Source organism: Nelumbo lutea, chromosome 7, assembly GCF_056320005.1.
Source record: "Nelumbo lutea isolate HS-2025 chromosome 7, American lotus-T2T, whole genome shotgun sequence".
NCBI classification, from domain to species: domain Eukaryota; kingdom Viridiplantae; phylum Streptophyta; class Magnoliopsida; order Proteales; family Nelumbonaceae; genus Nelumbo; species Nelumbo lutea.
Genome location: NC_142690.1, coordinates 54772519 through 54785884, shown reverse-complemented (window position 1 = coordinate 54785884; position 13366 = coordinate 54772519). Strand labels below are relative to the sequence as shown.

At 45.7% G+C, this 13366-nt stretch overlaps 1 protein-coding gene across 1 annotated transcript; it reads right to left on the bottom strand.

The window, feature by feature from the left end:
• Positions 1–1157: 1157 nt before the first annotated feature.
• LOC148846452 (Pentatricopeptide repeat (PPR) superfamily protein) lies at positions 1158–4300 on the bottom strand. The gene is made up of 2 exons (XM_088953399.1): positions 1734–4300; positions 1158–1603 (listed from the first exon to the last, which is right to left on the bottom strand). Exon 1 carries the CDS (start codon positions 3988–3990, stop codon positions 2149–2151), a length of 1842 nt encoding a protein of 613 aa, XP_088809525.1. The 5' UTR covers positions 3991–4300; the 3' UTR covers positions 1158–1603; positions 1734–2148.
• Positions 4301–13366: the final 9066 nt, after the last annotated feature.

Here is a 13366-nt window from a genome sequence, read left to right as displayed (position 1 = left end):
ACTTTTCTTTATTAAGCAAGTTCTTTATCATTGCTCTCTTTCTTGCACTCTATAACCCTCTGACATTGCAACTAATGAACTTCATTTTTAACCAATCAGCTTTACATACCCCTCAAACTCATCCAGTCTATTTACCTCCCCTTTTTCTACCTTTCCTCTTACCGAATTCCTTATCACCTTCCACATCTAATTTCAACCTCTCAAACTCAGTTTCTTTCTCCTCACCTTCCTTTTTGTTTTCTTGGTTATTATGTAGGTTCTCACATCAATAGGAACCTTTACTTTACACCCAAGTTTTTCCACAAACTCTACGACCAAATCCTCCTCTTTTTTTTCTTTTTTCTTTTTTTTTTTGTTTATAATTGAAAAGTTACTTCATTATAAATATGTAAGCAAAGTTAACAGCACCCCAAAGAGAGGTACGAGGTGTGACCTCTCTTGAAAGTAAAAAAAAAAAGTGTAAGAAACCACAGTACACCATAATCAAATCGTCCTCCTTGAGCTAGAGCCGTACTCGGCTTTCCTGTGGCTGATTTATTAAGAAATTGGAAAGAAATAGCTACCTCTGCTTTGTGTAAGGAGACTCTTAGTCCCTCATGGTCCCCTCCATCTGGATTTATAAAACTGAATTTTGATGGCAGTAATTTGAGGAATCCAGGGCCTTCTGGGATTGGGGGAGTATTCGGGAATGAGGAAGGGATTGTTATTGCTTTGTTCTCAGGCCCATTGGGGAAGGAGACTCTCTTAGGGCTGAGATCCTTGCACTTCTGGAAGGAATTCAAAGAGCAAGGGAACTAAATATAAGACGTTTGGTCCTGGAACGTGACTCGAAGGTCATGATTAGCTGGCTGAAGGAAGAGGACAATGACTTGTGGAGTTATAACAATGAAAAGAAAAAAATCAGTTGGCTGGGTAGGGACTTTAAGATACAATATAACTGGGTGAAGAGGACTGCTAACTCATTTGCAGATGGGCTGGCCAAGCAGGGGGTGAATAGGGAGGCAATCTTTTGGGCTAATTTTTAACTTTCTGTCATTGTATTACATTTTACCTTCCCCTACTGTATCTAAAGCTTCATAAATCTTCACATCATTAATAAAGTTTTTGGTTACTGATAAAAAATAGCACAATATTAATATGAAAAAAACCATATAATGTTTCTGATTATTCCTAGACTCCAACTTCTAGGTTGTGTTTTTATTTTAAAATTATCTCATTAGCAGAAGCACGGAACACTTTTCTGTTGACTATTTACACTGTGTTGTGTATCATTCGTCTAGCAAAAATAATGAAAGAAATAAATGGTATATCATGTACCAGAGACCTGGAGGGCAGAATTTAGGCACGATCTGAGCAGTTTTTTATGAAGTATCTTGCCCATAAGAAATATCATTTTTCCCAATCTCCAGGGAACATTAGAACTTGGTGTCTCCTTCTAAAACTATTGCATGCAAACCACAATCAAGAGTTTAATCACATAGAGTTCTGCCATGGATTGTTGTCTGGTTATTATCTGCTCTCCTCTGATGGGTGCATCAAGGTGCCACATTTTTACTGCATTTCTCACATGATTTTTGCTCCTGTCTCTCACATCTCCATTCAGCTGCAAATAGAAGGTTTGTCAAGAACTTTATTGGTACCCTTCTGAAGCACAAAATGAGTCTAACCAATGCCTAATCAAGAAGATTTTTCTGCTGAACATGTTAGAATCAAAAGAAATTACTATAACTTACCTTTCATGTGGATCAAAACTGATATGATGATTCTCCTCTAAAGACGACCACTGTTCCTTGGTCTGGCATTTGCTCCTGTAGATGGCCCTTGTGTGTGTGTCCAATTCTTGATTAGTTTCAGCTGTTCTTCCAACCAATTCTCAGCTAGCAATATGATGGGATCATGGGATTATAACAGTTCACAAAATTTATTTTGAGAACACTAGTTGGGTTGGTGACTGTATAAATGGATATATAACAGGGTCCTGGAGTTTGATCCCATGAAGAACTATATGCCCTAACACAACTCTGCCACAATAAGGTGCCTGTTGAGCTCAATTATTTCACGAGAACAACGATTCCAATTGAGATTTAAATCAGCACCCTTATCGCTCATTAAAAAACAAGGCAACATGACCAATTCAAGCAATACCCTTCACCAATAATCATTGCAAGAACAGACTCCATTCCTGAAATGGTGGAAGCGACTTGCATCTCTAACAACAATCTTGCGGTCCACAATCTTACTAACCATCTTTATAAACACATGACAGTCTCCACACACCCTTAGGTTCTTAATCACCACTAGCTCCGTTCCAGGTTGAGTGTTTAGAAGCCCAAATGCAATTGCCAGTTTCTCACTGTGAACCCCAGTCCCTGCCAAAACTTCCTCAACTCTTCTCTCCTTGTTTTTAGACCCAACACTATCCTTCACTAAATCCTCTAACCCATCCAACATGCTGTATATCTCCTTGGCCTGAGGATGATCTCTACCCCCAGCTAAGAATGGGTGAACCTTCTTCTTGAGTTCCATGTAGCTACATCCTGGTCCCTTCCTAAGGTTCCGCGTCCTCATCATTATTCGGACCTTTGCCACCCCCTCCAAATTCTCTACCTCAGAGTAAATGTTAGATAACAGTACGTAGTATCCAACATTCGTTGGTTCAAGCTCTACGACCCTCTCAAAAGCTAACTCCGCCAGCTCAACATTTCTATGGATCTTACATGCACCTAAGAGGGCACCCCACACCGCACCGTCAGGTTTTACTGGCATCGAGTAAATGAGCTCTCTTGCTTCTTCAAGCTGGCCAGCCCGTCCTAGAAGATCCACCACACATGCATAATGTTCTGGGCTTGGATTGATCCCATAAATCCTCTTCATTTCCGAAAAATACTCCAAACCCTTGTCCGTTAACCCTGCATGGCTGCACGCAGACAGGACACTCACAAATGCTGCACCGTCAGGTTGAATTCCAACTCCACACATCTCGTTGAAAAGATGTACAGCAGTCTCTCCCTGCCCATGCATTCCGTACCCAGCAAGGATTGCAGTCCATGAGACGAGGGTCTTCTCAGGCATCTCGTCAAATAGCATGCGCGCTCGAGCTAAATTTCCACAACGGGCGTACATGTTTATAAGGGCATTCGTTAGGAAAGGATTGAAATCAAACCCTCTGCTTAAAATCCGCCACTCAATGTCGCGGCCTACACTCTGGGCTCCAAGATGAGCACAAGAGGAGAGAACACTAACAAATGTAACAGGGTCAGGATCCATTCCAACCGATTCCATCTTGTGATAAAGATCCAAAACATGGGAAGCGAGACCATTCTGAGCGTACCCAGAGATCATCGCATTCCACGTGATCAAACCCTTCTCAGGCATTGCGTCAAAGAGCTTTCTTGCAACATCAACCGAACCACATCTGACATACATGGTTAGTAGACAATTCCCGACGGATGGGTCCGCGTCCACGCCGCATTTAACATTGCAGGCGTGGAGTGACATGCCAAAGTCAAGGTCCAGAGGGACGGTGCACACAGGGATCAACCCAAGCATCGTGATGGCATTGAACATAACACCAGCTCTCCGCATGGCGCGAAAAAGCAATAAAGCAGCCGAAAATTGAGAATTAAGAGAGTAGCCAGCTATGAGTGCGTTGTAACAAACAGTGAGCCTTCTTGATTGGGGACTTTGTTCGAACAAGCGGCGAGCATTCTCAACAAGAGAGCATTTGCAGTACATAGAGATCAATGAGGTCTGAACAAATGGTTCGGGGTCGCACCCTGTCTTGACAACATGGCAGTGAAGCTGTGCGCCGGAGAGAGGGAGAGACAGAGCTGCACATGCCTTCAAAGCGAATGGGAAGGAGAAAGCATTGGGATTGTCTCCGGAGCGAAGCATTTGGCGGTAAAGCTGGAGACCCTCCTTGAAGAGGCCCTCTTTGGCCAGCTCTCTCAACCGAGTGTTCCATGAGCTGCCGCCGCTCATGCCGCACATCTACTTCTTGCCGGTTCAAGTATCCATTTATTCCGACTGTGACAACTGGCAATGATGATGATGGCCAATGGCAGAAAAACATGAGACTCGAATTCCGGTCTCGATTTCGCAGAAAAGCATGAATAACGGGCTCGGGCAACGAACATCAGCTCGAATTCAATAGTTACACTTCCAGACAATTTATCAACTTTACCCCTAACGGTTACAATGCCGTTACATTATAGTTACTTTTAAAATAAGTACAAATACAAATATGAACAGTATAAACACAAAAATGTACTCCTTTCCTTTAGATTGGCATGGAATTGCGTGTGACTGATGTAACTTACCGTATTATATTCCCAAATCAATACATATTTGTACGATGCAAATTAGGGGTGGTCCGGGTGGATTCAAGTCCAACCAAACTCTCGACTCACCAAGAAAGTATGAGGCTCCAATTAGAGATTTGAGCTCGAGTTGGGCTCAAATAGTAAGTCAAGTGTTTTATAAAAATAAAATTATATATAAAAAATATTTTTATTTAAGTATGTATGTATATACGTAGAAGTTCAATTAGGCTCGCGAGCCTTATGAGCTGAGTTTTATTAGGCTTGAACTCGACTTAAACTAAGCCAAACCGAGCTTTTCACGAACCGAGCTTGAATAGTTCATGAAAAGCTTGGCTCATAGCCACCCCTAGTGCAAATGATGAGTCCAGATCTACTCCTCCCACTGGCTCATAGCATATATGATATACCAATCACACACTAGGAACCCTAACGGTTACAATGCCGTTACATTATAGTTACTTTTAAAATAAGTACAAATACAAATATGAACAGTATAAACACAAAAATGTACTCCTTTCCTTTAGATTGGCATGGAATTGCATATGACTGATGTAACTTACCGTATTATATTCCCAAATCAATACATATTTGTACGATGCAAATTAGGGGTGGTCCGGGTGGATTCAAGTCCAACCAAACTCTCGACTCACCAAGAAAGTATGAGGCTCCAATTAGAGATTTGAGCTCGAGTTGGGCTCAAATAGTAAGTCAAGTGTTTTATAAAAATAAAATTATATATAAAAAATATTTTTATTTAAGTATGTATGTATATACGTAGAAGTTCAATTAGGCTCGCGAGCCTTATGAGCTGAGTTTTATTAGGCTTGAACTCGACTTAAACTAAGCCAAACCGAGCTTTTCACGAACCGAGCTTGAATAGTTCATGAAAAGCTTGGCTCATAGCCACCCCTAGTGCAAATGATGAGTCCAGATCTACTCCTCCCACTGGCCTCATAGCATATATGATATACCAATCACACACTAGGAACATCTCCGGCCCGCAATTGTATGTTATTACTTATGGGAGATGTTCTCAATACATGGTGGGATGTGGTTGTGAGGTCAATTTGAGGAGCAGATCTCAATTCGGAAATGATGACTCCTCCGGAGTTGAATGCAATATGCGACCGAGTGTTGAAATTGTTTTTAACTCTTTAGGTATGGTGCATAACAACACAAACACCGGTTCGACACAATAATCATTATGATGAGGATAATTACTAGGAGGATGATGAGAATTGGGATCTGCTCCTCATAGAGCACACCTCATACGGCCAACCTCACAGACACATCCCACCATGCATTGGGAACATCTCTTGTGAATAATAACACAAAAGTACGGAAGATGCTCCCTATACAAGGAGAAAATCCAGACTTCGATGATGATCCCTAAGCAAGCCCATTTACTAGTGTTCTTTTGAAGCATTCTGGCCTTTTCGAAGATGCTCTCTCCCATCCTTGATGAACAAAGTGGCTCTCAATGTCATCTAGTTGCTCTCCCTAGCTTCGCACCAATACCGCTATGTCCATCATTGTTGTATCTCTCTTGTATCTTCGATACTATTTCCATCACTATTGCCCTCCCTTGCTTCTGTATCACCTTGTGAAATAGCCATGAAGTATTGTGCTCCACGGTCTCCTTGTATTCCTTGGCAATCTTCTCTCTCAATGTATTGAAGCTCTCCATTTGGTCTTTCTACTTCATCCTTATGCTACTAATGGTAGACAACATGTATCCGATTGAGGGAGCTGCCCAAGGGATGCTTCCGCTTCTTTGAGCTCAGTTTTGGTCTCAAGCAACTATACTCTGACAAAGGAGTCAGAGTAAAACTTTGCATTGATTCAACCTGGATAAGTTCTTTGAAAATGTAGAAGGGGAGTACTATTAATTTTCCATGGAGAAGAGAGGAAAACTTTGCATCAATAAGATTCATGTAAACTTTCCATTGATTTTCGATGTAAAAGTTTTGCATCAATTGTTGAAGTTTATTTGCACCTCTACCAAACGTCTACAAAATCGAATTGGAGCGCAATATAGCATTGATATGGGATTTGCATCACTGCCAAACACAACCTTATGAAGAGCTTAACCTTTATGAAACTCCAACATCTCTTGATAACAACTGAGTGAAAATCATTGTCAGTGTTCTCATGTTGTTAAGATACTCTACGATTAGGAAGAATTCATGGACATTTAGGAAAATGATTGAAAACTAAGAAAAAAATTGAGTTTTTTAGTGTTCAAACATTAGCATACCAGGAAACTAGATCTGGTAGCCCTCCATTTCGATGATTCCAAGTGATGCGACACGATCCAGGCACTCCTAGCTGGCTGCTGACTAGTTCCTTGTTGGCAATGGACGGAACCTGAGAAGATGGAAAAGAAGGATTCCCGGGGGTTTACCCGATGGGAATACTCCAAAGCTTAAGTCAGAACGTTAGGGAAGGAGAAAAAAGAGTGCAAAAGCTAAGAGTGTAGGTCGCGCTTTATCACTGTGCTCGAGAGATTAGCTCGTGAGCGAATATAGACTCGGATTGAGAGTGCGAGAGTGCGGAAATATTCAAAAGTCTCAAGATCCCTTTCCTCCTCTGCCTCAAGGGCTTTTATAGGGGCGTTCTTGTCAAATCAGGCGTAACTGCCACTAGGCCCCTTCCACAGCCATTACCTGCCAGGGCTGTGCAGGTGGCCGTTGCAACATACCCTTTGCTCGGATGGGTGACACGTCTTAAAGGGGCAGGCATGCCTCCACCTGCTGAGAGATGTGGGTGCAGATTGTCGAAAGGACAGGGACTGCCAGTCAAGGGATGTGGCACAGTCTGATTGGTACGGTCTGTCAAATGGAAGCTTCCTGAGAAACATTCGCGCTGCTCACTCGCAAGCTACTTTGTAGCGAGCTTAGGAATACTTCAGGGTTACCCTTATTAGAGTTATTTTCTTGTCTGCTTAGGGGCTGGAGCGAGCTGGTTTCCCTAGCTCGCGAGCTGAAGTAGCTTCAGAATATCCCCTTTAGGGTAGCTCGGGGAACCCAGAGCTCGTATTGTAGCGAGCTCCTCCTTCAACGAGCTATGATATAGCGAGCTGCTCTATAGGCTCGTTACTCAGTCGTTGCCAGGATATGATGCTGAGCTGTTGCCTGTGCTGAGTCAGGTCTACGTCATCATTTCATAGGTCAGGTCAAATCATCCTCCATCAATTGCCCCCCACTCCTTGAGCTGAGAGCGTTGCCTTAGCGCAAGGAGTTCATGAAATATGATGGACTGATTTGACCGAGATTCAAACTTTATTAACTGCTCACATTAGATGCGTTCGCGGGAATCAGGAGATTTTCTAACTTTTCGAATTCCAAAAACGTGCTGAAGTGGCCCTTAACTCCGGATGTCGTGCAGTCGCCATTACCTCAATCATGGGACATGTGCATCCAATCGCTTTTCGGTTTTAGAAGGCATGCGGTCAGCACACCTGCGAACCGTCGGATCTACCTTAATCTGGGCCGTTGATTCAAAGGCGTGGAGACTATAAATAGAAGGGCCCTCTGGGCCTCATTTTCTCTCACGCCATCTTGTTGTCTTCGGATTCTGAGGTCGTGCATCTGTCAAGTCTACTCGAGTTCCTCAGTTTACTTCATCCCGTCCTTTTCGGTGAGTCTCGATCACTATCAGTCATGTCTGGGTACCCGTACCATACTCGCCACTAGGGCGGTGACCAGGATGATGATGCTCCCTTGAGTTCGGGGGGAGCTTGAGAGTAGGCCCCAGGGGCCCGGGAGACCTCCGGTGATGGAGCCTCCACTTCTCGGGGAAGGGAGACCGATACTTTCGGCCCTTCCTCTATGACAGAGGGGAGACTTAGGTCTCTAATCAACTATTTCCACCTTCCCAGGGACCTTGTCTACTACTTTCCCATTGATAACTTTCCGTGGGAGAGCTCGAGGCTGGCCTGCGTCTCCCTCTGCACCCCTTGATAGTGGGGGTGCTAAACCATTTTAACGTCACTATCGATCAGCTTCATCCCAACGCCATTCGGAACATGGTTGGGGCTATATCCTTGTGCTGTGAATACTGTCTTCCTTTGGACCTCAACATTTTTTCTGCTATTCTTTGTAAAAAGAATGCCACTCCCGAAGCTCCACCGGAGAGGCGTCTCTACTACTTCTCTCCCCGCCGTGGCTACAAGCTCTTATATGAGCTATCGAATAAAATTCCCACATGGAAGCGGGATTATTTTTTGGTCCGCAACTCTGAAGGGTGGCCCTTTCCTACTTCTTGGAGGGGCACCATCTAGGACTCCAGGGTCGAACTGGACCTTGATACTCAAAAAACAATGTTGTCCTGAGCATCAATAGGCTTCCTCTGTTCAGACTACTTGACCGAGGAGAAGCTTGTACAGGCCGGCCTGAGCCTGGGTAGGTTGCCTTTTTAGGTCGCGTAGTACCTTGTCATAACATTGTGTACATACATATACTTTGTTCTTATCGAACTAACACTTTGTGGTTCCTTCTTGGCAGCCATTATGTCTAGTATTGACTCACGTCGCCTCCTTTCAAGCAACCAGGGTGTAGAGTGAAGAGGTCGCGCCTCGATCGGACCCCCATCTCGGGAGGCACCAAGTTTGGGTCTGCCGAGCTGGTCTTATCCTCTCCACCGCCTGAAATTCTGCCGCCTCCATCTAAAGGGGGAGCTAGCGGGGTTGGCCTCGAAGAGGGCGAGCTCCCATAGTAGGGGGTGATTCCCTCTGGTCCTTCCTAGCCATTCCCTTACCCGCGGTTCCCAGTGGGGAACTGGGAGGGGATGAACAAATACATTGTGGCTTGACGGGAGAGCCGGAGGGCGATCTGTAATGAGGAGGTCGCTAAGTGGGGAGAGATGGAGCCCGAGGATCTCACCGTGTTCGCCTCTTCTTACTGCATGGTGGTAAGTGGTTCTTTCCTTTCTTCTCTTGTTTCACTTCCTTTTGCCGCCTTCTGATCTTGCTTTTTTGCTGGAAGGTGAATATCGTCATCTACGCTATGGCCCTCCAGACGCGCATCCACCGCGGTGACGCCATTGACCAAAGGGCTGTCAATCAGAAGCTCCAGGGTGAGCTCGATCGGACTCGGGGTGAGCTCTATCACACTCGCAAAGGGAGTGAATCTCAGAAGCTGCTCGTCCGCGACCAGGAGACGCAGATCGCCAGGATTTTTGAAGAGAGCACGCACTATAGGGAGTAGTCATCGAGGGTAGCAACAGAGAGGGAGCTCCTCCGATAGTAGGTGTAGGACTTGGAGTCCACTCTTCTGGATCGGACTCGGAATTTTGACCAAATGGTGGAGGCTGAGCGAGAGAAGGCGGTCTGCAATTTCAAGGACTCCTAGGAATATCATGACCTCTAGGTAGAGTATCGCTCAAGTTCGTACCGCTCTAGGTTTAAGCTCTGTCGGTAGTTGGTCCGGAAGAAATTCTCCGGGCTCAACCTTGACAGGCGGAGGAAGAGAAGCCTGACTCTCTAGAGGACGAGGACGAGGAGGCAGATCCCTGAGGCTTCGGCGACGTTTGATCATCTGTCTGGACTTCTGGTGGCTCCAGGTGCCATAAACCCGGTCTTGAAAAGATCTTTTGTTGGGCGGTTGTGCCCTATTACCTTCTGTCAGACTTTCCTGAGCTTTTTAGCTCGGTTATTGCTTTGTCGTTTGCTATTTTTCTTTTTTTTTTCTTTTTGAAACAGTAATGAAATTTCCTTTTTTGCCAAAATGATCTCATCACTTCAAGTTACTTAAAACTACTTACCCGAAGTAGGATCTTTCGGCAATTGTCGTCCTGAGCCATCTTTTGATGTTTTAAGGCATCCCCATGGTGCCATGCATGCCCGAGCTATGTGTTTATCGGTTGTTCCTTAGTTCAACCAATGCGCTGAGATGAGCCGTGCTTCGTAGGATTTGAACCCGAGATGCTTACGCCTCTACCATTTCACACTTTGCTTATACCACCGAAGCAACCAAGTATTTCTTGATGCCGAGGTTTTGGTTAGCTCGGCGCCTTAGCCCTTAGGCTGAGGGGGTGGCTTGTAGTCTGTCCTTGAAGTTTACCCATGCCGCGGAGGCAACTGGGTCTTATTGCACCGAGATCATGTTAGCTCGGCATTTTGGCCCTTAGGCTCTGGGAGTGACTCGTGGTCTACTCAGTAGTTCGCCCATGCCATAGAGGCGACTGGGTCTTACTGCACCGAGATCATGTTAGCTCAGCATTTTGGCCCTTAGGCTTTGGGAGTGACTCGTGGTCTACTCAGTTGTTACAAGTAATATTGTCTTAAGTTGACAATATTCCATGCCTGAGGTACTTGTTTCCCTTTGAGGGTCTCGAGCTCGTATGTTCTTTCCCCGAGAACTCGTTTCACTCGGTAAGGCCCTTCCCAATTCGGTCCAAGGTTTCCAACACCAAGTTCAGGTACCATAACTTTCCGAAGGACTAGGTTGCCAACGCGGAGGTTCCACTTCTTGACCCTGGCGTTATAGTACCGGGCCACTCTTTGTTGGTAAGCTACAGTCCTGATATATGCGAGGTCCCTTACTTCGTCAAGTAGGTCGAGGTTGGTATGTAGCTCGTCTTCTTTTCTATAGTTCGGTAGGCCCATAAAACACTGGGTAGTTTGTTTGTCCACAGTCCTTTAGCTCAATCTAGGCGTGCTTTCAGTCCGTGAAGAATAACTCTGTTCGTAACCTCTGCTTGACCGTTCGCTTGAGGGTGTGCAACCAAAGTGAAATTTTGTCGTATCCCCATATCTTGGCACCAGTTTTGGAATTTTATGTCCTCGAGCTGCTTGCTATTGTCAGAGATTAGCATCCGAGGTAAACCACTATGTTCTTCCAAAAGAAGTTCTAGACGTTTCGGGCTGTAATCGTTACAAGAGGTTCAACTTCTATCCACTTGGTGAAATAATCTACCGGTACCATTAAGAACTTCCTCTGGCCTGTTGCTGGTGGGAACGACAGGCCTTCATGAGTGTTGCGGAGTACGAGCTCGACTTCGGAAGGTCGTGGGCAGCACAAGTAGGGGAGCATGTAGGATCTTCGATGCAACCGTCCATCTATTATGACGTATTTGGTCACCTGACGCTCTACACTTCTGGCGGCATTGCAGTCCGTAGGGAGGGTCCCGTGTAGCAGGAAGCTCGCGAGTGGGTTGATCCAGCTCGGCTCTGCTTGAACGACGGGAGCAATCTCCTCTGCCCACCCACCCCCGATAATGCTAGGCCGAGGCAGGTCTTCAATGTACACGGTCCTCATGGTGTTATCACTGGTGCTGGCCAACCGGGATAGGGCATCGGCCTCAGCATCCTCCGACCTTAGGATTTGCCTGATAAAGTATGACTGGAAGTTGAGCAGAGCCTCCTGTACTTTGGCTAAGTAGGCGATCATAGTCGGTTTGCGGGCTTCGTATTCGCTTGTGACTTGGTTGACTACAAGCTGAGAGTCGCTGCAGATGATGATGTGTTTGGCTTCCACTTCTTTGGCTAGAGCTAGCCCGACTATCAACGCTTCGTACTCCGCTTCATTGTTGGATGCCGCGAACTCAAAGCATAGTGCGTACTCCAACTTTGTGACACTTGGTCCATGCAGGACGATCCCACCTCCGCTGCCCTGCTGGTTGGAGGAGCCATCCACGTGAAGGATCCAGGGCTCCTCATCCCAATTCGTGCTTGGCCTCACTAGGAGAGATGTCGCACTGGCTGCTACTTCATGGCGCTCGGACTCAACTGGTCTAGGAGCTCCAAGCTCGCCCGGACTGGGGGCCTCGTGCTCAACCGACCTGGGGACTTTGGAGCTGAAAGTGCACTCCGCAACGAAATCCGCTAAGGCTTTGGCCTGTATAACAGTTCACGACTTATATTGGAGATTGTACTCGCTGAGCTCAACAGCCCACTTCATCAGTCGACCAGAGACCATGGACTTGAGTAAAACCTGCCTCAGAGGTTTGTTGGTGAGGATGATAATAGTATGGGCTTGGAAGTACGGGTGGAGCTTTCAGGCTGCGATAACCAATGCATAGGTCGATTTTTCTATCTTTGGATATCTTGTCTCTACTCCATGCAACACTTTACTAATGTAGTAGATAGGCCGTCGGACCCGGTCTACTTTCTTTATTAGTACCGAGCTGACCACTTTGTCGCTGGCCGAGAGGTATAGCTCTAAAACGTTGCCCTCTTCGGGCTGGGTTAAAACCGAAATACTAGCGAGGTACCTTTTGTGCTCGTCAAACGCGAGTTGGCAGTCTTGGGTTCATTCGAACCCTTTGCTTTTCATTGCCTTAAAGAAATGCAAGCAACAGTCTGCCAATTTGGACATGAAGCGGCTCAGAGCGGCTATCCTGCCATTCAATCTCTGAACCTCCTTCACTTTCCGAGGTGGTCTCATATCTAAGATGGCCTTTATCTTGTCTAGGTTGGCCTCGATGCCACGCCGGTTCACAATATACCCTAAGAATTTACCCAAAGTGACTCCAAAGATACACTTATTCGGGTTCAACTTCATACTGAATTTATGCAGAATTTCAAAATCTAAGTTCAAGTCTTGTATTAAATCACAAGAAAGTCGGGTTTTGACAACCATGTTGTCTACATAACATTCCACTTTTTGGCCAATTAATGGCTCGAACAGTTTATTTACAAGTCTTTGGAAGGTCGCCCCGACATTTTTTAACCCGAAGGGCATGACCTTGTAACAGTACAGGCCGAGCTCAGTTATGAAGGTAGTCTTCTCCTCGTCTGTTGGGTCCATCCTGATTTGGTTGTAGCCCGACTAGGTGTCTAGAAAGCTCAACAACTCATGCCTAGAGGTCGCGTCCACTAGGCGGTCAATCCTGGGGAGTGGGAAGCAGTCCTTTAGGCAAGCTCGATTTAGGTCGGTGTAGTCGACGCACATGCGCCATTTACCATTAGCCTTTTTCACCAGAATGGGGTTGGCCACCCAACTAGGGTAATGGACTTCCTTGATAAAATTTCCTGCAAGGAGCTTCACAACCTCCTCGTCGACTGCCTTCCACCGCTCTGGGGCTAGGTTGCATTTCTTTTG